General features: G+C 43.3%; 1 protein-coding gene across 3 annotated transcripts in view; it reads left to right on the top strand.

The window, feature by feature from the left end:
- Dcaf5 (DDB1 and CUL4 associated factor 5) overlaps positions 1 to 24,949 on the top strand; it is an 89,244-nt gene that overhangs the window by 59,011 nt on the left and 5,284 nt on the right. For all 3 annotated transcript variants that reach the window (XM_032908028.1, XM_032908029.1, XM_032908030.1), the window contains exons 7-8: positions 5,115 to 5,181; positions 19,123 to 19,250. In XM_032908028.1, coding sequence (XP_032763919.1) covers positions 5,115 to 5,181; positions 19,123 to 19,250 — 195 coding nt within the window. The remainder of the gene's footprint in view (positions 1 to 5,114; positions 5,182 to 19,122; positions 19,251 to 24,949) is intronic.

Here is a 24,949-nt window from a genome sequence, read left to right as displayed (position 1 = left end):
ACATGTTCTTCCTCTGGACATACATAACATCTGCTCTCTTCCCCTGGGTATTCCTGTGGGTATGTTTTCATTCAGAGCCAATGCAATTCTGTCTGTCTTACCACCAGTTAAATCTGTTGCTTGCCCATTTCAAGAGAAACTTGCTCTGTTGCTTTAGATAACACTGTGGCAGGTAGTTCTATAGTATAGATGGCATAATCAAACTTGTATTTATATAGCTTGCAAACCTTTCTCTAGAAAGGATCTCCAAAGAGTCTGTCACAGAGTTATGCTATCTTATTTCTTCCCCTTCTGACTAAAGAGCTGTGTTTAATTGAATAAAAATAGTTATTTCTCTTCTTACTGATCCTGGCCACAGAGCCATCTGGTTTTTGTAGCCTAGTCAATACAGTTAATTAGACAGACATGCCATTTACTGGGGAGTAATCAATTGGTGTGGAAGGAACCTTTGGAGAGAACTAAGTTGATCAGTACACATCAAGTAGTAATTGTGTTTGATATGTTTCCTTCAGTAGATGTTGAGGAATATTGAGAGCTATGCACACATGCATCACACACACACACGCACACACACACATACACACACACCTACCTTTGTGTGTGCCTGTCTTTCCACCCATCCATCATCCATCTACACAACAGTCCAGAGAGAAGCAAAGAGCTTGTTGAGACCTATTCTGACTATTAATTGGACGATGGTGGATGGCTTGTACCTTTTGATTTTTTTTCCTTTTAACTCAGATAGGAAATCATTTTTTGTTCCTAACCATATTTTTAAAATTATATAAAAGTTACAATGTAGCTGCCAGATCGTCCTTTGAAATCTATCTTTTTTCTTTCTTTTTTTCTTTCTTTCTTTTTAAAACACTTTTTTTTAATTTATTTATTATGTATACAGTGTTCTGCCTGCATGTATGCCTGCCAGTCAGAGGAGGACATCAGATCCCATTATAGATGGTTGTGAGCCACCTGTGGTTGCTGGGAATTGAACTCAGGACCTCTAGAAGAGCAGTCAGTGCTCTTAACCACTGAGCCATCCATCTCTCCAGCCCTGAGGGCCCAGTTTCAACACCCCCCCCCCAATACACACACTTTCCAGAATCCATCAGAAAGCTGGGTCATGGTGGCCCAGTCTTACAATCCCAGTGATATGAAAAAAGAGATACCAATACCGAGAGAGAGAAATTACACCTCTGTTTTATGAAGTTCTGTTTTATGGTTTAGTACAAGTCATTATGAATGTTAATAAGAGCATTACTGAAGCTTCCTCTTGGGAGTGATTGGCATTAGAGCTCTTTTGCCTTTGTTTCTTGTTCAGTTTCTACAGCAGAATGCTTTAAGAGAGCACACCAGGACTTAAGTGCCTTGAGCACTAACCATTGGCGGGCTTCACTAAGTCTGAGCCTAGACCTAGGAGGCAGCCTTAGGAAAGGAAGTTCCATTTCCTGTGGTGATGTAAAATGTGTCACTACCTCAGGCCCACTTGAGATAACCTTCTGCACGGCTTTGAAAACAAGTGGGGCCTAATGACAAAGGCCTGTGATGGCAAGTTGAAGGCCAGCCCGCCCAGGCAAGCTAGGAAGAAACAGGCTCAGAACAAGTTTTAAGAGATCAGTTCAGAGGGTGTTCCTGTTCAGCACATGGAGCCCCTGGTTCACTGGCTGCCTAATTTGTTCTGCCTTTTATTTTGCTTTGTGTCATGATCTGACTTTGTAGCCCAGGCTGGCCTAGAACTTTATGGCTTAGACTAGGATCTTCCTCACTCAGCTTTTTGCCTCAAAGCCTTCTGAATACTACTTGGATTACAGGTTTGAGCCATTTTACACAGTTTGCTGCTTTATATTTTAAATATCCCAGAATTTTCTGCCCCTTTTTGAAATAGTCTCCCAGATATCCACATAATTTGCTCCCTCATTTCCTTCAGGGCTTTGTTCAAAATGCCATTTTATCAGAGAAGCCTTCTGTGACCACTTTACATAAATGGAAATCAACTACCCAGCCACCCCCTAGCTTCTCTATCCAGATGATTCACTTTTCTCTTAATGTTTACCTCACTGGAAACCTCACGTATATATTTCTTGTTTCTTGATCCTAATATTGTTCCCCTTTCCCACATTATATGTGTATAGTTTTACCCCACTCAATAAGATGATAGTTCCATGAGAGCAGAGACAGGGTCTCTCTTCGCCATTTCTGTATTTCCTTTCTTAGAGCAGTGCTCAACACATAGTAGACACTCAGTAAATATTTGTTTAAAAAATAAAAGGATGAACTCATTTTTATTTCAGGCTCTCACAGTTAGCAGTATCCCAGGCAGCCAACTGTTAATGTTGACAGGAATCCAACAGCCAACCACTAAATGCCATAACTGAATTCCTCAGGGCATCTTGTAATTCTAGTGTTGGTGAGCACTCAGTCTGGCTAGATGCCAGTGGGTGGAGCCTCCCTCCCCCACCCCGGAAATTATCCCAAGCATTCACTCCTGGTAGATGGGAGAGAAGTTTTGAGGGGAAGAGCTATCAGAAATGCTTTATCCCCCAAAGCATTTAAAGCATTCCAAGCATTTTCTGTGTGTTTGAGGAGCTGTCATATCAAAGCCAGCAGACTTAACTCTGTGGGAACACTTTCTTCCTTCTAAGGCTTTTTCTGAGTCAGCGTTCTGTCTGGACAGCCAGCCCCTTTAACGTTCCTGGGCTCTGCCCCAGTGAATTCTAAGCAATTAGGAAAGTACTGATCCTTCAGTAAAGTAAGACTTCCAATAAGTATAGCCTTGAGGTATTGATTTTAGTATGCATCTTTTGTTTATTTAGGTTGGTGAGGTTTGAGGGAAGGAAGCAGGAATTCCATGTCAGGCTTAAGGCTACTTTTAAATGGAAAAAGAAACAATGAGATGTTGGTGCTTGAATTTTGCTCCATGCATGCATACATGCATGCGTGTAATTAGATGACTCTTTTGTGTTCTGGCTCTCTCCCTCTGTCTTAATAGAGGTTCAGTTTTCAGTTGTAGCCAATTCTTTGGAAATGCAGTAGGAACCAGCAAAGCAGGGCATATGGAAGACCAAAGGGTCATGTGTGGCCCGTTTGAGTTTGCCCTGGAGGGGAGAGCACAAACATCCGCATTCTTCTGTCAGAACAGGGAGCCTAGCGGCTCCCCAGGCCTGCTCGCAGCAGTCTTGGGTTGAGGGCTGCTCCGCACTCATTTCTCAGAGCCACCTGCAGGCAGGCTTTGGAGAGAGAGCGAGCCTTTGGCAGAGATGGGGGGCTGGTGGTAGGCAGTCAGACAGAAGGTGGCCCAAGGGGTGGGGAGCTACACCATTTGAGCCATAGGCTAAAGAAAAGTCATTGCTGTCTCTGTGGCCCTCGTCTCATGAGTTTCTCGGAAGCTAGCCTCATGCTCACAATGATCCGGTCTCAACTCTTCTAGGAATAGCCACGCCCTATTTTCTCTTAATGGAACTTGTATACCTACATGTTTTATATTTTCTACTTGTTGTAAGCCACTTGGAATCCGGTGTCTCTACGCACCCAGAACAGAGTAACTGGTGAATCAGCCGAGCTCTGAGTCAGTACGTAGTGAGTCTTTTCTGTTAAACTCCTAGGCTCCCGAATCCCAACCTCTGAACTGCAAGGAAACTTTTCGATTGGAGTGTAGCATGTTACCTTTGAATTTCCCAGTCTTGAGCAAGTTTACACAGTGATTTGTCAGTGATTTTATTTAAGTGGTAGATTAGGGACAATAGGGTCTCTTTGGGTTACACCGTTCATTTTGGAGAACAGCCAGCATGGCTCTCACTTAGCAGGTAAAGATATTAAGTTCTTTACTACGGTGTCTTAACCCTAAAGGACAAAACTGCAAGCTTCTTACCTTTGCCTCCTACTCATATTTCTTAAGATTTTTGAAGGCTAATAAAGGTTTATTAAAACCGTAATGGGTATTAAATCTACACTCATATACTAATCCAGCACCCATCTCACTGAGCTTTATTCCCCAGTCCTGTCCATTGATGTTTAAATGGTTCAAAAAAACTGTATGCCTGTTGGGTTTAAATTAGAAGTTCACAATGTCTTGAGTAATTTTGATTAGAGTTAAACAGTTAAACAGTTTTGTCAGTATCTGGAAATGGAGTGAACTGCTCAAGTTGCTACTTGTTGCTGTTGACTTATAAATATAATGTATACTCAATATGAGTCTAATTAGATTACATCTAGCAATAATAACCCCATTTTGGACCAGGCAATTTTAAGCTGCTACATAAAATGACATCTTTTATTTCCTAAAAGGATATGGCTTATATCCGTGGTTGTGTTGAAGGTAGCCTGCTGCTCCAGGATGTCAGGGAGATACAGAGAAGTTTAGGATACTTGACCTCAAAGATCTCTATGAAGATCTTGATTATTATTTTCTACACTTTTAAAAAATGTAACACAAATATTATCTGAAATTTTCCATGTAAAGTACTAGGTCTAAGCTGGGTATATACATACATGCCTATAAGCTTAATACTCAGGAAAGTGAAACAGGAGAATTACACACACCACACACACACACACACACACACAGTACACTTTATGAGCTGAGATGCAATTCATGGTGTTTCATATGCACAAAGCCCTGGGTTCAGTTCTCACTGTCCCTCAAACTTTTAGATGTACAGTCGTGGGGCTGAGATGGCTCAGTTGGTAAAGGTGGCTGCTGCAGTCTGATGACCTGAGCTCTCCTCCTCAGGACCACACAGTGGGAGAACAAATACCCACCAGTTGCCTGATTCAGACCTCCACACAAGGTCATGGCATACATGTACAAAAATAAAATAAATGAAGAGGTTAAAAAATTAATGTACAGAGAAAGAGAGACATGGAGACAGAGACAGAGACAACCTCAAGTCAAAGAGTTAGAGCCGCTGTGCACATGATCTGTTCTTCCCTTTCCCCTCCACTGTGGGCTCTGGAGAGCAAACAGGTTTCAGGCTTGCACAGCAAGGGCTTCTGCCTACCCAGCCACCTCAATGACCCTGGTTTTTTTTTTTTTAATTTCTTTACAGACTGATATATAATCAAGTAATTGTCTTTCCAGTCATAAAATAATATATGAAATGTCTGTTTTGCTCCAACAGTATATCCTTTCAGGCTCTGATGACTTCAACCTGTACATGTGGAAGGTCCCTGCAGATCCAGAAGCCGGTGAGTATGTCCCAGTGGGTGTGCCAGTCTGATTGGCTCTCTTGGCCTATGGCATGCAGTTCCTGGAGAGAACACTATTACAATAGATGAATATACTTCCTTTTAAAATATAGATTTTTATTTTATTTGTATGAATGTTTTACCTGTGTGTGCCACATGTGCCTGGTGCCCTTGAAAGTGTGAGATCCCTGGAACTGGAGTTACAGTCGGTTCTAAGCTACCTCGTGGCTGCTGGGAACCAAACGTGGGTCCTCTGCAAAAGCATCAGTCTAATTGCTGAGCCTTCTCTCCAGCCCCATACTTCTTTCTTTTAATATAAGCAGTTTATCAGAAGCATCCAAGGGAATGTTAACAATAAAGACGAGAAGCCAGGACCTTTACACATCGTCTTATCTGACACAAATGATATTTAGATACTTTTTCCTCCTAAGGAAATGTGTATCTCACATTTATTTGTTTATGTGTGCATGCATGTTAGCCATAGTACATGTGTGAGGTCAGAGGACAGTTAATTTGCCAGTCAGTTTTCTCTGTCCAGCACATGGCTGCCCAGCTCGGCAGCAGAGTCTTCCCCCACTGAGTCCCAGCTCCAGTCCCAGACTGCCATTCTCTATGGGTGAAATCCTAGAAATAGGGTTTCACTATGTGCTCCAGACTAGCCTGGAATTCTGATCCTCCTGCCTCAACATTCAGATTGCCGAAATTGTAAGTGTGTGTCATTACACACTATTCTAAACGTCTTTTCTTTAGACCGTAGGAATCTCCTTTATTATCTTGTTCCAAAGGATTTCCTCAAGACACTTAAAATTCCTACTTTAAACTGTGTATGTATGCACGCATGCATGCATGTGTGTGTGTAGGTATGTGCACATGAGTGTCAGTACCCCAGGAGGCCAGAGAGCTTGGATTGCTTGGAGCTGGGAGCCAAACTCCTGTTGTCTATAAGAACAGGAAGTGCTCTTAACTGCAGAGCCATCTCTCCAGTCCTGGAGCTTTTTTGTTTTGTTTTTGTTTTTTTTATATTGCTGTTAAATGCTTTTTCTCATGCATTGCATATCCCGCTTGTTATTTTTCACATGGTTGGTTAGGACCTTGCCTTCTGTTGGACTCTGTAGTGATGTTAACTAAAGGAGAGGGCTTGCTTTTCTGAGGATGGGCAGGTGTGCTTCTTGATGTTTGATAACCCTAGACATCAAATAACCATTTCTGTATCTGCTCTAGATATATTCTGGCAAAGGCCTACAGTTTTCCATAAATTTGGAGCACTTAATTTTTAACCTCATTTTTCGAAAGATTTATTCATCATATTGAATCGTGTTTTGCCTTCATATGTATTTGGTCTGTGCACCAAATGTGTGCTTAGTGGTCGTGGAGGTCAGAAGAGGGTATCAGAGGCCCAGGAACTGGAGTTACAGATGGTTGTGAGTCCTGTAGGTGCTGGGAATCAAACTTGGGTCCTCTGCAAGAGTGACAGTACTCTTAACTGTTGAGCAATCTTTCCAGCCCCTCAAATCTCATTTTCAAAATAATAGTATCCTCACCTATTTCATGTTACCTACTGTTACAAAAATTTCTTTGAGGACAGCTCAACTCAGCCGTCTGCAATGAATGATACATGGATGGTATCAAACTGGGAAATGGCCATCAGAAAAATAACAGAGGACTCTGCCTTGTGTATGACACAAATTAAGTCTAGTGCTCAGAGTTGAGACAATTTTTGGTTTTGTCCATTGCTGAATGAATAACATCACTTCCAAACTTTAAACGGGGTAGGGATTGGGTGTGCCCTCCTGCTGTGGTTTAGTTACTAAATAAGTTATAGGTACTTCCCTTCTGGAATTTGGAAGTGTGGAGAAGCAGCTTCCCCTCCAGCATAGCCAGATGTGGCAGCAGTCTGCCAGATGTGGCAGCAGTCTACCAGATGTGGCAGCAGTCTACCAGATGTGGCAGCAGTCTACCAGATGTGGCAGCAGTCTACCAGATGTGGCAACAGTCTGCCAGATGTGGCAGCAGTCTACCAGATGTGGCAGCAGTCTGCCAGATGTGGCAGCAGTCTGCCAGATGTGGCAGCAGTCTGCCAGATGTGGCAGCAGTCTGCCAGATGTGGCAGCAGTCTGCCAGATGTGGCAGCAGTCTGCCAGATGTGGCAGCAGTCTACCAGATGTGGCAACAGTCTGCCAGATGTGGCAGCAGTCTGCCAGATGTGGCAGCAGTCTACCAGATGTGGCAGCAGTCTACCAGATGTGGCAGCAGTCTACCAGATGTGGCAACAGTCTACCAGATGTGGCAACAGTCTGCCAGATGTGGCAACAGTCTACCAGATGTGGCAGCAGTCTGCCAGATGTGGCAGCAGTCTACCAGATGTGGCAACAGTCTGCCAGATGTGGCAACAGTCTGCCAGATGTGGCAGCAGTCTGCCAGATGTGGCAGCAGTCAGATGTGGCAGCAGTCTGCCAGATGTGGCAACAGTCTACCAGATGTGGCAACAGTCTGCCAGATGTGGCAACAGTCTACCAGATGTGGCAACAGTCTACCAGATGTGGCAGCAGTCTACCAGATGTGGCAGCAGAGCAAACTGTTGAAGTTTACTCTGGCTCAGGTTTCCAACCTCCACAGATCATGGATTGATTGGCTGAGAAATAACGTTTGTGTTTAATTGTGTCTCTGACCTGATTTGCAGTGTTTCTGATTGCCAAGCCACTATAATGTTGAGAGTAGAAAGTAGATTACTCCTTTCCCTCTGGAACTTTTTTCTGCCATCTTTTATACTTGTATAAAGAAAAATGGGAAATAACAAAATGGGAGATGGTGGGGGGGTTGGTTGTTGTTTTTTGGTTGGTTGGGTTTTTGTTGTAACAAAACCAAACAAAAAACTCATAAATGTATTCCTTCATATTTCTGAAAGGTGAAAGGTCAAAGTACCACCAGTAGATTGTACTTGTCTCTTTGACTTAAGAGGTGGTCTTCTTCCTTTGTCCCCATTTTTCTCTATACACGTACACCCCGACAGTTCTTCCTCTTCTTGCAGGGTAAATCTCAAGTCCCCTTAGAGCATTCTTCAGAGATGAATTACTTTTTAGTTCCTCGAGGAGCTGAGGTTGGTTCTGATTTCTCTGAGTCTGTCCTGTCTCATTAACAGTTATCCAGATAGTGGATTCTGAAGATGTAGTCAGGCTGGACCAAGGAGGTCTTTGCCCTGTTGATTTAAAGTGTGCTACATGGTGATCCAAAAAGCACACCCAGGGCCAGGAGCACACCTTTAATTCCCAGTACTGGGAGGCAGAGACAAGTGGATCCCTGAGAATTTCAGATCAACCAGAATTAAATAATGAAAGCCTATCTTAAAAGTAAGTAACAACAAACCAGAAAGTGTGTCAAGTTTCAGGTAAGCTGTTTGAGGCCACAGACCCACATCGACTGCAGTTACTCTTGAGCTAACCAGAAGCCATCATTTCTACCCTGGATTTCTATGTTTGCAAAGGCAGGGTCATATGACTTCCAGGGTCATATGGCTGGTCAGGAGCTGGTAGTTGAGGGCTTTGCTCTCTCAGTGTGTCTTCCAACATCACAGCATGTCGCAGAAAGTCATTTCCTTTCATCATCTTGACCTACATGTAGTGGAAGTACCTTTTTGCAGTTATTTTGAGTAAGCCTGGCTCACTTGGAAATCCAGTCTTGCTGCTGCCAACAGACCCCACCCACATTCTCTCACATGTGTGAGCTTTCCTCTTCTGGGCATCCTCCTCCTTTTTCTCTACTTCTACTATTTTTATGATTAAATTATTTTTATTAAAGTAATGTGTATAATTTTTAAACCAAATTATTTAGAACTTAAGACAGCCATCTCTACTTTATCCTATAACAGCTTATAATTTATTATTTGTTCATTTAGTTGTTTAATTTTTTTTTGTTGTGTTTTCTTTCTTTCTTTCTTTTTTCCTTTCTTTCTTTCTTTCTTTCTTTTCAAGACAGGGACTGGCCATGTGGATCAGGCTGGCCTTGAACTCAGAGATCCATCTGCCTCTACCTCCCAAGTGCTGGGATTAAAGGCATGCACCACCACTGCCCAGTTTATTGGTTTAGTTTTAGACAGGACCTCACTGCCTGCCTGCTGGTCTGCTAGCACTGGCTGAAACTAGCTTAATTCTTTTATACAGAAGCTATTTGATGGACAGTTCAAAAAAAATATGACAGTAACAGCCAGTAAGATGGCTTAGCTGACAGCAGTGCTTGTATAGGCCTAAGGCCTGATTTTAATCCCCAGATCCCACAGGACAACAGGAGACAGATTCATCTTCTGACCCCTTTACCCAGATCGTTGTGAGAAGAGTGAACTCACACCCATTCATACACACACACATTCACACAAGAGTAAGTCCGCACCCATTCATACACATGCACACACTCAGACACACAAGAATAAGCCCACACCCATTCACATACACATGTATACTCATGCACATACCCACCCATACACACACACACACACATTCTCTCTCTCTCTCTCTCTCTCTCTCTCTCTCTCTCTCTCTCTCTCTCTCTCTCTCTCTCAAATAAAATAAAAATACAACAAAAGAATTTAAAAATAGGACTGTGGGAGCCACGCATCAGACTGGAGCTATGGTTCTTCCAGATCTCCAGATTTTTCTTTTTAATTCCACTTACAACTTATGTCCCCATAGTGAAACCTGTTCAGGTCACCCCAGCCTCACCCCCAGGTGAGCAGCAGACCCTGGAGAGGTGTGTGATAATGTAGCTGCTCTCTGGGTATGTTTTCCGCCTTTTTTCAGACTGGCTTCAGAAATATTTAACATCTCCTTTTTATAATGTAGTAGCTCTGCTTTTTAAAATTATAGTTACTGTGTGTGCACATGTGTATGCCCACCCACACATGTACACATGTGTCCTCAAGCACACACACCCATGTGGCTGGGTGCACATATGGAGATCAGAGGACAAATTTTGGGAGTTTGTTTTCTCCTACTATACGGTTCCTAGGGATTGAACTCACGTTGTCCAACTTAACAGCAAATTCCTTTATTTGCTGAGCCATCCTTTTTCTGGCCCTCCAATTTTCAGATGCTAGCAATTAATTAATAGTTCAGCACACCTGAGGGCTATATGTTGCTCTTGAGTTTTTGTTTTGACTGTGTCAAAGAGAAATGACCTAATCCATCCTCCTGCCTTTTTTAAATTAACTGCTTGATTCTGGACTGAGGACAAGCATGGTGTCCCTCACTAGTCATACTTGTTGAATATATGGAAAGCTGACTTACTATTACATACTTTAATGGCACAGTTAATACTTGACTCTAAATGACAAGCGATCAACATTAATTAAGTGCCTGCTGTGTGCTTTGCAGTAGTTGCCAAGTGCTGAAAATCTGAATGGGAGCCAAAGCCGGGGGCTTTTTTTCTTGTCCTCTTTTTTCTGGTATTTGAGGTGTGATTTCTTTTTTAATGCTACACAAATTCTATAGAATTTGTTTTTTTAAGAATTACTTATTTTGGGCTGGAGAGATGGCTCAGTGGTTAAGAGCACTGACCGCTCTTCCAGAAGTCCTGAGTTCAATTCCCAGCAACCACATGGTGGCTCACAACCATCTGTAATGGGATCTGATGCCCTCTTCTGGTGTGTCTGAAGACAGTGACAATGTATAGTGTACTTACATAAAACAAATAAATAAGTCTTTAAAAAAAGAATTATTGGGGTTGGGGATTTAGCTCAGTGGTAGAGCGCTTGCTCCCTGGGTTCAGTCCCCAGCTCCGAAAAAAAGAAAAAAGAAAAAAAAAGAATTATTTCTTTTATGTAGATGAGTACACTATAGCTGACTTCAGACACAGAAGAGAGTACTTACAGACTCAGTGGTTTCTCCCTTATTTAAAAAGTTTCTATCAGGGTTGGGTAGAGCGCTTGCCTAGGAAGCGCAAGGCCCTGGGTTGGTCCCCAGCTCCGGAAAAAAAAAAAAAAAAAAAAAGTTTCTATCACCTGGTAATGGCAGCACACACCTTTAATCCCACAGAGTTCTAGGCCAGCCTGGTCTGTAATTCCAGACACCCAAAGGTACATAGAGAAACCCTGTCTTGAAAAATAAAGAAAACAAAGTTTCCTCCCTTTCTAAATACTCCGTGTTAAAAGGCAGGATGAACGGGCAGGCAGTGGTGCCGCCTGCCTCCTGTCCCAGCATTGGGGAGACAGAAGTGGGCAGATCTCTTGTGAGTTTGAGGCCAGCCTGGCTACACAGAGAAACAATGTCATCCAGGATGGAGACAATGTCCTTTGTACTCTCATGAATGAATGACTTAGTGGTTCTTATGTGAAGACTGCTTGAGTCATGAGAAATCTAAAGGATTCCCTTTTAACAGACTTTTTTTCTCAACTAGAAGGGGAAACATGCATTTTCACTCTCAATCACATCAGCCACCCCACAGGAGGTATGCTAGAAACAGCTGTAAGGTATATTCATCAGCCTGCATATATGTGTAAACAATATTGTTCCTTTTTCTGTATTTAACTTTATTCTGTTGTGTGCACATGTGCACAAAGGTCAGAAGACCCCTGCAGAAATTGCTTCTCTCCTTCCACCATGTGGGTCCCAGGGATTAAGCTCTGCTCATTTGTCTCAGGAGCCCCTCTGCCATCTCGTCCACTCTTACTTTTCCTGGACAGACATTTGCGTTCGGTGAGTTAGGCTCAGGCATCTGGGTTTTTCCTTCCCTGTAACTAGAAAAACGACTGTTTTCAGTTGGCCGCACGTACTTGGTTGCAGACACACGTGGAGTGCAGATGAAGGAAGGGCTCGGTATAATTGTGTCTTTGTACAATTAAGCATTGCTGCCTGTGGAGTGCTGGAGCTCTGTGGCACTCTGTCCCCATCTGGCCTCTCTCATCTCTGAAGTGGTTACATGTTCCCCGAGAGACAGCCAGTGCTCCCCTGCCTTGTCAATACCCTTGATTATGTTCCTCTGTGACTTGAAACATAAAGCCTGCAACGGTTGTCAGGCCTTTAGAAAACGTTAAAATTTCTTCTAAGTGTGCCAGGAAGAGAAATGTCCTTTGCCCTTCATATTTATAAACGTTGTTGTTGTTGTTGTTGTTGTTGTTGTTGTTGTTGTTGTTGTTGTTGTTGCTGCTGCTGCTGCTGCTGCTGTTTTCTTTTTCAAGACAGCATTTCTTTGTTTAGCCTTTGCTGTCCTAAAGACCCATATTTGGAAACTCTTAATTCTACCAGTGGGGTCAAGAATGAAGTAGGCAAATTTTCTCAGCTGCTACTTACCAAGCCATGTTATCCTTGCAGTTATAGCTCTAGCTTTCGCCTTCAAGCTTTATTCTAGAGAGTATGTCAAGGGGCTTCACTTGGATTCATTTATCAACTGAGTATCTTAGAAAAGGCATTATTGCAAAGTTATTTGGACAGATCATGAAAAGATACATACTTTTATTTTCCTTTACAGTGCTAGGGGAGCTTAACCCAGGGCCTCGAATATACTAAGCAGATGTTAGACCACTGAGCCACATTCCCAGCCAATACTTTCTTGACTTAGAAAAAGAGCGGGGGTGGGGGGAATGATCAAAAGGGTATTTACCTACATGTGTACAAACTCAACTTAGAAGTGGGTTCTGTATCAGTAGCTCAAGACATGTGAGAACTGCAAGGTCCATAAAAAGATAATTTTTTAAAAAGAGAAATGTAAATAGATTTAAGGAGTTTGGTAAAATTTTCATAGAATTGACATTTTAAAGCATTTGGAAGGATAGTGGGAGTTTAACTACTTTTGTTTCTTTGCTCTTTCTATGGTAAAAATGCTATAAAAGAAACATCCAAGACTAGCATCAAGAACATAGAGACAACAAAACATCTGGATAAATCCATATGGTGGGTGGGTAATAGAGTCCACAAGTGGAGTTTTTCCCCCTTGTATTCTACAGTCTTATATATTCATGTTTCAGTTTGATCATCAAATATTTATTGGAAATATGCTATGAGGCAATGTTCTAGAGACTGGGAATACAGCAAAGACAAGAATCTTGTCATTACAGAGTTTACTCCTAGTGAGGGGACCTTTTCAGACAAGGAACAGCAGACATGAATAACAGAATGTCTAGTCATGCAATGGAAACAGTAGATTGGAGAGTCAATAGATGCAGTTTTGATTGGATGTTCTGTAGAGGCTTCATCGAGAAGGTCCCAACTGCACAAAACCCTCAGAGAGCGGGAGATACAGGTATGTATCAGCCTTGGGGAGCCAGCAGGAAGGTCTTGGAGCAGGAGTGGCCCTGGTGTATTTTTGACACATGGAAGCTAATGGGTTGAGGCAGAGCAAGGGCGTCACAGGGAATATACAGTGGGAGATGAGGTCCGAGGGTAAGTGCAACAAAGGACGATGGATACTCAGCAGAGGGAACGTACTGGTAACTGAGGAGCCATTAGAACATGATGAGCTATATACTATGGCCTAATTTAAAATGATTGCTCTGGCTTCTGAGATGAGGGTATGGAGTAGGAGTGGGACTCTCAAGGTGAGAAATGGGGAGAGCTACTGTGTGTCTCATGAGACATGTGAGAATTGTGGTGGCTTAAACCTAGGCCCTAAAGTTAGATCAGAGATACATGGAAACAAAATCATTAGGATCTCTTGAGTAGCCAAGAAAGAATGACCATGGCCAGGTATGGTGTTGTCTGCCTGTAATCCCTGCCAGGGCTGAGGGAAAATGGATCCATGGCCGGGCCTGTTCTAAGAGGGAAGCAGGGGAGGCAGAGAGGGGGAGAGAAGGAGGAAAAGAGAGAGAGAAGAGGAAAGGAAAGAAAGAAGGAAAAAGAGGAAAAGGAAGTGAATGACTGAAAAAACAAACATGGAGGAGCCAAGCTATATTGAATTGCATGGCAAATGGGATCAGTCGGGTTGAAACCAGATAACATCACATGCCCAAGTGATATTATTAAAGTTCCCTAAGCCCAAGAAGGTAACTTTGGGTTTTTTCTTTAATGGTTTTTTTCCCCCTGTGTCATTGGAATTACCTGATACTTCATCTTCTAAGTGTTGTATCATCCTGTTAGGTATTTGCTCATAACTGTGCTTTGCGAGTTGGTCGTACTTGTTTAGCTCTGTCTTTTGGATATGTTTAGCATCTAAATCTGCAAAATCTAAGTTCTTTTTCTCTTCACGAAGGCCTGTGCTCTTGCTTGGAAATGCAAATTTTCTTTTTTTGCTGCCTTAATTTTTTTGGTTTCTTTTGCTGTTTGGAGCAAAGTCTCATTGTAAATCTTATGGCCTCAAGCTCCGAAGCTTCCTGCATCAGCCTCCTGAGACCCATGATAACAGGCCTGCACCATTACCCTCACTGTGCATCTTACCTTCCTGTTATCCTCCCCAGTCCCTGGTCTCTGTTCCTAGGAATGCTTTAATACACTTGCCTTCCTAATCTCAGCTCTAACTGAGTTGGTTTTCCTTCTCAAAGGTTTGTCATGAAAAGGGTGAATAGAGAAGAGGACAGAAATGAGGACTTTAATGTTTAGCCCTTTGTCTTCTCTGAGAACATTTGGCCCAATTTGGAGGGAAAAGCAAAAACCAATTTGGTTTATACCCCTCCCTTCTGTTCTAGGGATTGAATTAGGCAAATGCACTATGCTCTACCAGTTAGCTACATCGCCAGCCACCTATATTTTATTTTGAGACAGTCTCACTAAGTTGTTCAGACTGGCCTTGAACTTGTAATCATCCTGCCTTAGCCATACTAGTGACTAAGATGTTTGCTGCCATACCCAGCCCAGTTAGTTTGTTTGGTTGTTACAGACAAGGTCTTTAGTAGTTCTAGCTGGCCTGGCTTGTATCAGTCCTCATACCTAAACCTCCCAACTGCCAGGCTCATAGGCAGGAACCCCACTATACCTATACTACCAGGGCATTTAAGAAAGGTCTTTGGATTCTGAGCAGCGTGTTTTGTCTGAGTCACTTGGATCCCAGTGAACATTTATGGGATTCTATGAGATGACCCATTCTTTGTTTTCTGGAATCCATAGCAGAATACATAAGAGAATATATAGACTCTCCATCTTTAGCATCCCTTTCTCATGAGAGACAGCCACACTGGACCTTTAGCTTTGACTTTACTGTCCGTGCGTGCGTGCGTGCGTGCATGAGTGCATGTGTGTCACTGTGTATGTATAGCAGTCAGGAAACCTCAAGTGTCAGTCTTCACCTTCCACCTTGTTTAGACAAGGTCTTATTTTTTGTTTGTTCATTTGCCATTTTGTATATCACACATTGTATGGGTTCTAGAGATCTGAGCTCAGGCCTTCACACTTGTGCAGCAAGCACTTTACACAGTAAGCCATCTCCTAGCCTCAGCTTTGACCCTTTACAAAACAGATTTATGTATTTTGTATGTGAGTGTTTTGCTGTGTATGGTGCCCACAGAGCAAGAAGGCAGCCTTGAATCCTTTGGAACGAGGGTGACTGTGAGCCAACCACATGGTGCTGGGAACTGAACCCGGGTCCTCTGGAAGAGTGGCAAGTGCTCTCTGTGGTCTCCGTCCTTGACTTTTGAATGAAACCTACAAATTAATGCTGTCATATTTGGCAGATGGCCCCAAGAAAATCAGAACTGTGACAAATAACAGCTTAGGAAGATAGGTCCTTTTCCCTGAGTAAGTGCTCGTTTATTTCTTGATAGTCATTATTAGTCTTTAGATTATGACTCCACTCAATAAATCATTTGCATAAACTGTACAGTCATGCCTCAATTCAACTCATTTGAAACCTGAGAACCATACTGCCATGCAAGGAGTCTTTAGCTTTCCCCCTGGCAACCCCGTTTCACCTTTCCTGGGAGCAAAGGTACATTGTTTACAAATCAAACAGTTACTCATAATAAACTATTAAAAATGTGTTTTAAAACAATTATTTGGGGGGTTGGGGATTTAGCTCAGTGGTAGAGCGCTTGCCTAGGAAGCGCAAGGCCCTGGGTTCGGTCCCCAGCTCCGAAAAAAAGAACCAAAAAAAAAAAAAAAACAATTATTTGGTATCCGTTTAATTTTAGTCTGTGTGAAAGTGAAAGCAAGTGTGTATCCTAGTGAGGAGATGTGCTTGTTCATATTCTCGTGGGCACTGCTGAGCTACACCCCCAGCTTGCTTGTTTATTTTTACAAAAGGAACTAATTCAGTCGTAACTGAGTTTTTGATATTGCAAACATAGAGACTCTCTGACATGGTTCAGAGCTGATAGATATTTTGATTGTGCAATCATCAATGTTTTGCATGCCACCTCACATAAATATCTAGTATAAAGTGGCAGACTGTATTTAGGCTATTTAAAAAAAAATTGTGGGCATTCTGATCGAATCCCAAGCAAAACTCACTTAATTTTTTTTTATAAAATTCAAGTTAGCAACTCAAACAGCAGGTTTTAGAATCAAACATTTTAGCACAATGCAATTCCAAGATATGTTGATGCTACTTTGTTACTTCTGTGCTAAGAAAGTCCTATAAGTACATAAAGAGCCGTCCATTGCTGTAATTCTAGGACACAGCCCCTTGGTCGCCCTAACAAGTGGCAGAAATGCTTCCTGTACCTGTTTTATCATTAGAACCTTTCCAGATTCACTGGATACCAGTTTGGATAGGAAGGAGAAAAAACCCACCACGGTTAGATTGCACAGAAGATCGACCCTAGCTTTAATCCAGTTTGTTTACTAGTGACCACCCCAGTGTAGGGGCAAGAACAAGATGTTTAAAAAGTAGAATTCAGGGCTGGAGAGATGGCTCAGGGGTTAAGAGCACTGACTGTTCTTCCGGAGATCCTGAGTTCAATTCCCAGCAACCACATGGTGGCTCACAACCATCTGTAATGAGATCTGATGCCCTCTTCTGGTGTGTCTGAAGACAGCTACAGTGTGCTTATATATAATAAATGAATAAATCTTAAAAAAAAAAATAGAATTCAGAGAACCATGCTGTATGTACAACCTTTTTTTGGGTGGTGGTGGTGGTGGTTGGTTGTGTTTTGATTTTGTCGGATCAACCTTTCCTACTAAAGCAGACACATAGCCGCGCGTGCTGGTTATCCTCATCGTCAGCCTAACCGAGAATGACCTGGGGAGAGTCTCAGTGAAGGACTGTCTAGATGAGACTGGCCTGCAGGCATGGCTCTGGGAGATTGCTTTTATTTATTCTGGATTTTCTGAACACGGTCTCACTTTGTAGCCTTGGTCCTGGAACTCACTATGTTAGTGCTGGAGTGAGAGGTGTGATCCGCCACATCCACTGGAAGACAGTTTGGCTAGCCTTAAGTGATGTGAGAAGGCCCGCTGGCCGTGCACAGCGCCCTTTGAACCCTGCACTGTATATGAGTAGAAACCTAGCATTCGCTCTCCTGCTCCTGACTGGGTGTGCAATGACCAGTCTCAAGTCCTTCTCCAGGACGTGCCCCAGTGTTGGACTACCATGTGAGACTCAGCTAAAATAAACTCTTTCTCCCCTGAGTCGCAGCAGCAAAAGTAAAACTAAAAGGTGCTCCTGAGGAATTCTTTGAGCCCTATGTCTAGACAACGATTGTTTGCCCTATATTCCCATGGATCCTCTCTCCTTAGGCCCAAGACGTATTTCCCTCCTTCCATGCCACCCTTAGGCACTTGACATTGTGACATTGATGGGTCAGGCTACACTCCTATCCTGGGATACGATACATGCAGCCCACGATTCAAGGTCAGACTCCTGTAACCCACCATGTCAGCCTACTTTACCAGGGAGGCTGAATGTGGAAAAATTTCTGAAAAGAAATGAGTTGGGGAAAGGCATGTTGCTGTAGTCATCACTCCTTCTCTGAGATACTGGGAAATGTCTGGAGCGAGTTTTGATCAAAGTATTTGTGGGGTGAGGCAGATACATGGAACAGAAACTATACTTAATGGTCCTTTGCCTCCGTGATAGAGGCAAAAGTTATCCACCGGCCAAATACCACTCTCTGGTTTGTGTCTGGATGCCTGACGCTCTGCCTTACTGGCCGTACCTAGTTGTGTGTGACCGCTCAGAGCAGCCTTGTTCAGAATGCAGTGCATGTGTCCTGTGTGGGTGGAATACCATCGCCAGGATATTGAACCGCGGAGTCTAGCCCAAGTTCACTAATGACCGTGTTCTTACTCTGGTGCACACTCCAGGCCGTGGTGCTCATGGTGTGCCACAGCGTCCACATGGTGTGAGGCCTACGATTGAACTCAGCTTGTCAGGCTGGCAGTGGGCTGTTACCCACTGGGCCAAGCCGTCTCACTGGTCCTCCTTCCTGCTCTGTTTTCTTTCTTTCTTTTTTTTCCCCAGAGCTGAGGACCGAACCCAGGGCCTTGCGCTTGCTAGGCAAGCGCTCTACCACTGAGCTAAATCCCCAACCCCTCCTTCCTACTCTTAATTCGCTTCTTATGACTGTGATCCAGATCTCCTTTGTCTTCCATTCTCTGTTGTCCAAGGGCAAAGGAAGGATTCTCTGCATTATCCTATTTTCTTGCCTCTAATGTCATCTTAGTATAAATTGAGAGTGGAACAGATTAAAGACGTTTTGTCTATTTAAATCTTCACATGTTCCTGGTTTTGCAAGCTCCTGACTTCGTAGCCTGACTTGTCCCAAGTATTCAACCTTATTTTGCTCTACTGCTTTTTCTAATACAACATTTGGGTTAAAATGTGGAGACTAAAAACTTGATGTTTTATGTATCTTTGGGTCATTGACAGTGGAATTGCTGTGGGTGGGTGTGGGCATTGCTTACAGGCTAAATAAAGGCTGTTGGTAAGAGACGTATGCTCTGTCCCCATATCCCTCTGTCCCCACAACATATCTAAAGATTCTGCATTCTGCTCCCATAGTCGACCAGAATCTCAGCCCTGTTCAGAGATGTTTGTGTCCTGACTGAGCCTGTCATCATTCAGTTGTGTTTGTCTCTGTCTTCCTAGGTGGCCTTGGCAGGGTGGTCAATGGAGCCTTCATGGTGCTGAAAGGGCATCGGTCCATCGTTAACCAGGTCCGCTTTAACCCCCACACCTATATGATCTGCTCTTCTGGTGTGGAGAAGATTATCAAGGTGAGGCACTTTCCCCGTCTGTCCTTTTAAAGAAATGTTTGTAAGAAACTAGAACAATGTGTCTAGGGATTTATATCTAAATGTTTTGACTATCAAAATCCTCCATGAGTGAGAAATGGTGGCACATGCCTTATAAACTGACGCTTGGAGCTGAGGCCGGGAGAACCACCATTCCAAAGCTAGCTATGCTGCCGAGCAAGACTCTGGCTCCCAAAGGGTTAAACACTAGAAGGCGGCATCGAAACACTAGTGGAGCAGGCGCACATGTGTTTATCCTGCTCTCGTGAGGCAGAGGCACGCAGGTCTCTATTCGAGTAAGCTAGCATAGGCTATACGGTGAATCCAGGCCAGGCAGGGCTACACACTATGAGTCTGGTTTTTGTTTGTTGTTTTTAAGTGATTTTTTTAAGTTCTTTTCTTTAGGAATCACTGTAATATGTTTAATAGTAAATCAGTGTACTTGTAAAGCTTTTATATGGGTTCATTTTTATCAGAAATGTACATTTGTTTGGGTTTGGTAGCACATACCTATAAACAAGTGTAGACACTTGAGGCGAGGAGCATCAGAAGTGCAGAGTTATACCCGCGTACATGGGGAGTCTAATGAAGGTCAGCCTGGACTTGAGATCTTGTTTCAAGAAAAATTTCAAATTTAAAATACATACATACACACACACACACACACACACACACACACACACACACACGTTTGCCCCCCTTCCTCTTCCTCCCTCTCTCCCTACCTCACCCAGTACTAGGGATTATACCAGGGCCTTGAATATGCAAGGCAACTGCTTTACCACTGAGCTCTGTCTGCACCCATAAAATGATAAATTCTTTAGGACCTGTGATAACTTGACTTTTAAGTAAAGAGAGATTATGCTTTGTACAATAGTTAAATTTTCTTAATTATTTTTGTAAAGATTTTATTTATTTTATGAATATAAGTACACTGTAGTTATATTTAGACACACCAGAGGAGTGCATCAGATGGTTGTGAGCCACCATGTGGTTGCTGGAAATTGAACTCAGGACCTCTGGAAGAGCAAGCAGTGCTCTTAACCCCTGAGCCATCTCTCTAGCCCTTCCTCAATATTTTTTTAAATGACAGTAAAACCTGAGAGAAATTTCAAAGGAAGAGTGTTTTGGGACGATTTAGTATTTTTCCTCCTTATTTTACTGTTTGAGAATTTCATACATGCATATAGTATATTTTGATCAAATCTACCCCTTACAATTCATGCCCTGTTAACCCTACCACTCTCCCCTCCCAACTTTATGTGCTTTGGGTTTTGTTGTTGTTGTTGTTTTGTTTTGTTTTGTTTTTTTTAAGCCATTTAGTCCACTTAGTGCTTTTGGATGTGTATGGGGTGCAGGGAAGGAGAGCGAGGTGGTGTGTGCAGCTTCCTGTGTTCCTCCACAGCAGCCATCAGTTGCTACACGCTCCTCAGCTAGGGTTGGGACTTAGGGAGCACCTTCCTATTCATGCTGGAGTCTACTGTGGCTTACGTTTGCCTCTGAGAGTTCACATGTGCAGTTGCCCTGCCGTGTCCAGGAAGCCACTGTGGTTATCCATCACCTGTCTTCACAGTGATCTGAGCTTTGGAAGGGAGGGGATTATAGATATATCATTTGGCACAGAGTACCCTGCAGCCCCTATTATTTGCAGACAATGAAATTTAAGCTACAAATTGCTGTCACATGGTTAACATATGGAAGGCCAGGAGAGAATCTTACCCCACCCACAGCCTTCACCTTGCTGGCGGAGGAAGCAGACTTCTGACTAGACCATATCAGTCATCCTTCATAGGACAGTCATTGAAACAGCCTGTCCCTCACGTTGCTTCCCCTCTCCTTTGGCCTATGATTAATAGGTTGGCACTGTAAAACATGCCCTTTCTAGGCCTGTTGACGTCATTCCCTTCAGAACGCTCTCTGCTTGGGCATCTCCTTTAGAAGAGAAATTCCTGTTTGGCATCTACTTGGATGCTTCTGTGCTGAGTCTCCTCAGATATTGTTTAAGTCAACTGAAGTCTTAACTCTAAAGGTCATAGGTTGGAAACTGGCCAAGTTCTCAAGAAAAAGAAGAAAATGTTTTCTTTGTGAGGTTATCCAGACTGAGCTGTGGAACTCACTGCTCCCAGGTTCCCATAGGAACAGAGAGGCACACTTGGCCATTTAAAACCTTGAGCATGCACAGTGAGAGTAGAGCACAAAGGGGTTCTCTAGGGTTCTCAGCTTTGCTTTCTCACATGTTTCCCCACTTGCCATCTGGGCATAGTATAGTTGGGTTTGGTGAGACAGGAGGACACAGTCCCAGGTCAGGACAGCCTGAGTTACACAGCCAGACTGTCCAGGTCAGCCTGGGCTACACAGACTCAGTCTCAGAACAAAAAAGAAAAAGGAAAGGAAAAATAAATGCAGGAGAGGCAATGGGAAAGATCAGGTTGAAACTAAGTGCTGGCCCCACCTCTCTGTTGGAATGATCACCCTTGCCTAAGCCTACACCATCCTGAAAGACCCCTAATTCTCTGCAATCTGCATATGTCTCCTATTGTGAGGGCTTGCCGCCTTTGCCTGGGATTTATCTGGGCCTGACACCTGCTATTTATTTACTTCACTGCTTGCTGCTTCTACAGGGCCAGGTCAGTGGCTCATGTGGGATCTGATTCCCTCTGTCCACTCTCCTTTCTCAGCTTGGAAAGGAGTCCCCCTTTGAGAGAGCCAACCTTTTCACACCCGTAACAGTTCCTCTGTTTCTCTGAATGCCCACACATCGCAAAAGAAAGGGTTGGTTTATAGCTAAAACTTAAGAAGTGGAGCAAATTCTTTTTCTCCCCCAAAGCTCTTTATTGTATCTACTGTGTGCTTGCTGCTCATGGCAGCCCCTATGGGGAGCACGATGACAAAGAGAGGTCACACAAGTCTCCCTAGGGATTGATGACCCAGGAGGAGAGAGAAGAAATAACGGTAAAAGGGATCCCAAGACATGGAGACAAATTTTTGTTTGTTTGCTTGCTTGTTTTTCAAGACAGGGTTTTTTTCTTAGTGGCTCCCTGACTGTCCAGGAACTCATTCTGTAGACCAGGTTAATCTGAAGCTATCACTGCCTCCCAAGTGTTTTCCAAGCTAACAAAGCACTTTAGAAAGAAGGATTTTTCTCATTTGGGAGAATCTCAATAGAGGTTACTATCTGAGTTATCCTCTGAACTGTAGACTTCAAGAGAAGAACAGAAGTGGGCTTGCTTGCTTGGAGCTCCTCCCACTTCTGTTCTCTCATTTTCTTTATGAATCCTGCACTCACTTGACCTTAAGTCTTTAAATGTAATTAACATTATTTTATGTGTATGATCATTTTGCGTGCATATATGTCTGTGTACCACAGGCACGCCCAGTGCCTGTAATGGTCAGAAGAAGACTGAATTCCCTGGAACTGGAGTTAGACCATTTTGAGCTGTGTGGTGGGTACTAGAAATCAAACCTGGGTCCTCTAGAAGAACAGCAAGTGCTATTAACCACTGAGCCATCTCTGTAACCCCCCAGCATTGCTGTACTTTTGAATGGTTGATTTAGATCTAAAGAAATGGACAGCTTGGGGCTGGAGAGATGGCTCAGTGGTTAAGAGCACTGACTGCTCTTCCAGAGGTCCTGAGTTCAAATCTCAGCAACCACATGGTGGCTCACAACCATCTGTAATGGGATCAGATGTCCTCTTCTGATGTGTCTGAAGACAGCTACAGTGTACTCATATACAAAATAAATAAATAAATCTTAAAAAAAAAAAAAGAAATGGACAGCTTGTTAATTCTTTGTAATGGTTCTGGGCAGGGTAATGGGGGTCAGTAATTCTGATGGCCAGCTAAAGCACTTTGGTCTTAAAGCTTTCTGGCTGTCAGGCTCAACCACCAATTAAAGAGGAAGCAACATGCTCATTAATGCCTGGCTATAGCCTACATCGTGTTATCACTCTCATAACTATGGTTGAGAAGTGGAGGCTTTCCAGGATGAAGGGATTTGCTTAGGACTATGGGAAATGGTGGGACACAGGCTTCTGCTCCTCTGTACTGCTCTCAAACAAACACTGACTTCTAGGGGGAAGTTCTGTCTTGCTCCGAGTCTTAGAACTACATTAAAGTCCATCTAACTCAATGTTTGAATGGAGGAGCCACGCCTCACCCAGGGTCACCATTCAACTAGGAGTCTGCACTCCCAAGTCTGCTGCCTCCTGATCCAGTCTTACTCTGTTGCCCCGAACTTTAGGAATACACAGTTAGCTTAACCTGACACCTTCCAGGGCCAAAATAAAACTGACTTTTATTCCTGAAGAGAAAATGTTGGGACTGGGAGATTAGAACTTTAAAAATGGCTTCTCAAGGGGCTGGTGAGATGGCTCAGTGATTAAAAGCACTGGCTATTCTTGCAAAGGACCAGGGTTCAATTCCCAGTACCCACATGGTTGCTTCTATATTTCTGTAACTCTAGTTTCAGGGCATCTGACTACCTCCTCTGGCCTCTAATGTGGGCAAAACACTAAAATGCATAAAATAAAATTTTAATTTTAAAGTGGTTTGTGAGGTAGGCTACATAAAATTTTTAATTTTAAAAAGTGGCTTATAAAGTAGTCAGGCCATTTCTGTGAGCAAAGTGGATTTCAAAGTGGATTTATATTTCTAGGAAAAATATTTTTTCATATTAGGGAATATGGCTAATGACATTTTGTTATTTTTTTAACTGGGAAAATGAAACACTTGGCTAAGAATTAAGAAAGAGGCCGGAAAAAAGCACCCTAATGTCAGCTTCCTTCGTTCCACCAAACTCCTCTATCCTCAGGATCTGTTTGCAGAGACGGTGGTCTGTAGCTCTAGTGTTGTGTTGCCTAAATATTTTCCAGCATTAGCTGTCACAGAGAATTTAACTGTCTCCCTTCGCTTTCTGCTGCTTGCTCTACGCTTACTATATGTTAGCGTCACGTTAGCATGTCTCATCTGTGCTGACAGCCTCGAGTGCACGATCCTGTGACTTAATGAGCCACAGTCTCTTAATGGAGCTTCAGGATCAACCCTGTCCTGGCATGGAAGGAAACAGACTGAGAGAAGAGCGCATCAGGGCTGCTGGTGTTGAGGAGTGGCTAGCCCTAGGTGTCATCAGCCTCCTGCAATCTGGAAATCTTGTCAGAGGCCACCTTTCAGGGATAGCCAAGAAAGATGTAGTGGGGTAGGAGGCCTTGGACATTTCCTAGGGGGTGAATTTGCTCTTAGTTTGCTTCAGAGAAACTGAATGGGGGAGGATGGGATACTGTCCTCTGAGTGAGGTGCCATCCAAAGATAGGCACTGGCCTGTCAGGCAAGAAAGTGACTGGACTTCGATCAAGGTGCCACGGCTATGGGCTGGCATAACTGAATTGTTCAGTGCTGTTCTTGGACCTGTCTAGCTATCAGGTGGAGTTGATTTTTCTCATTTGTATCAACATCCCAATTACCTTGATTTGCATAACACAACACCACTGTCCAGCTCAGGTTTTGGGGAAACGCCTGAATTTAAAACTCCAGTTTTGCTACTTTGCAGTTGTGAGTGTGCAAGCATAACCACCGGGGAGAGACCTGGTAAGGGATGGCGTTACAGTCACCCTCCACGGGCAGCGTGTCTCACCGCTTCCTGAAGCTAGCAGAGTTACCCCTGAAGCTGGCCAGCAGCTAACC

The sequence above is a fragment of the Rattus rattus genome, chromosome 7, assembly GCF_011064425.1.
Source record: "Rattus rattus isolate New Zealand chromosome 7, Rrattus_CSIRO_v1, whole genome shotgun sequence".
In the NCBI taxonomy this organism is placed as follows: domain Eukaryota; kingdom Metazoa; phylum Chordata; class Mammalia; order Rodentia; family Muridae; genus Rattus; species Rattus rattus.
The sequence above is the reverse complement of the archived record's forward strand: the minus strand, read 5'-3'. Positions and strand labels throughout refer to the sequence as shown.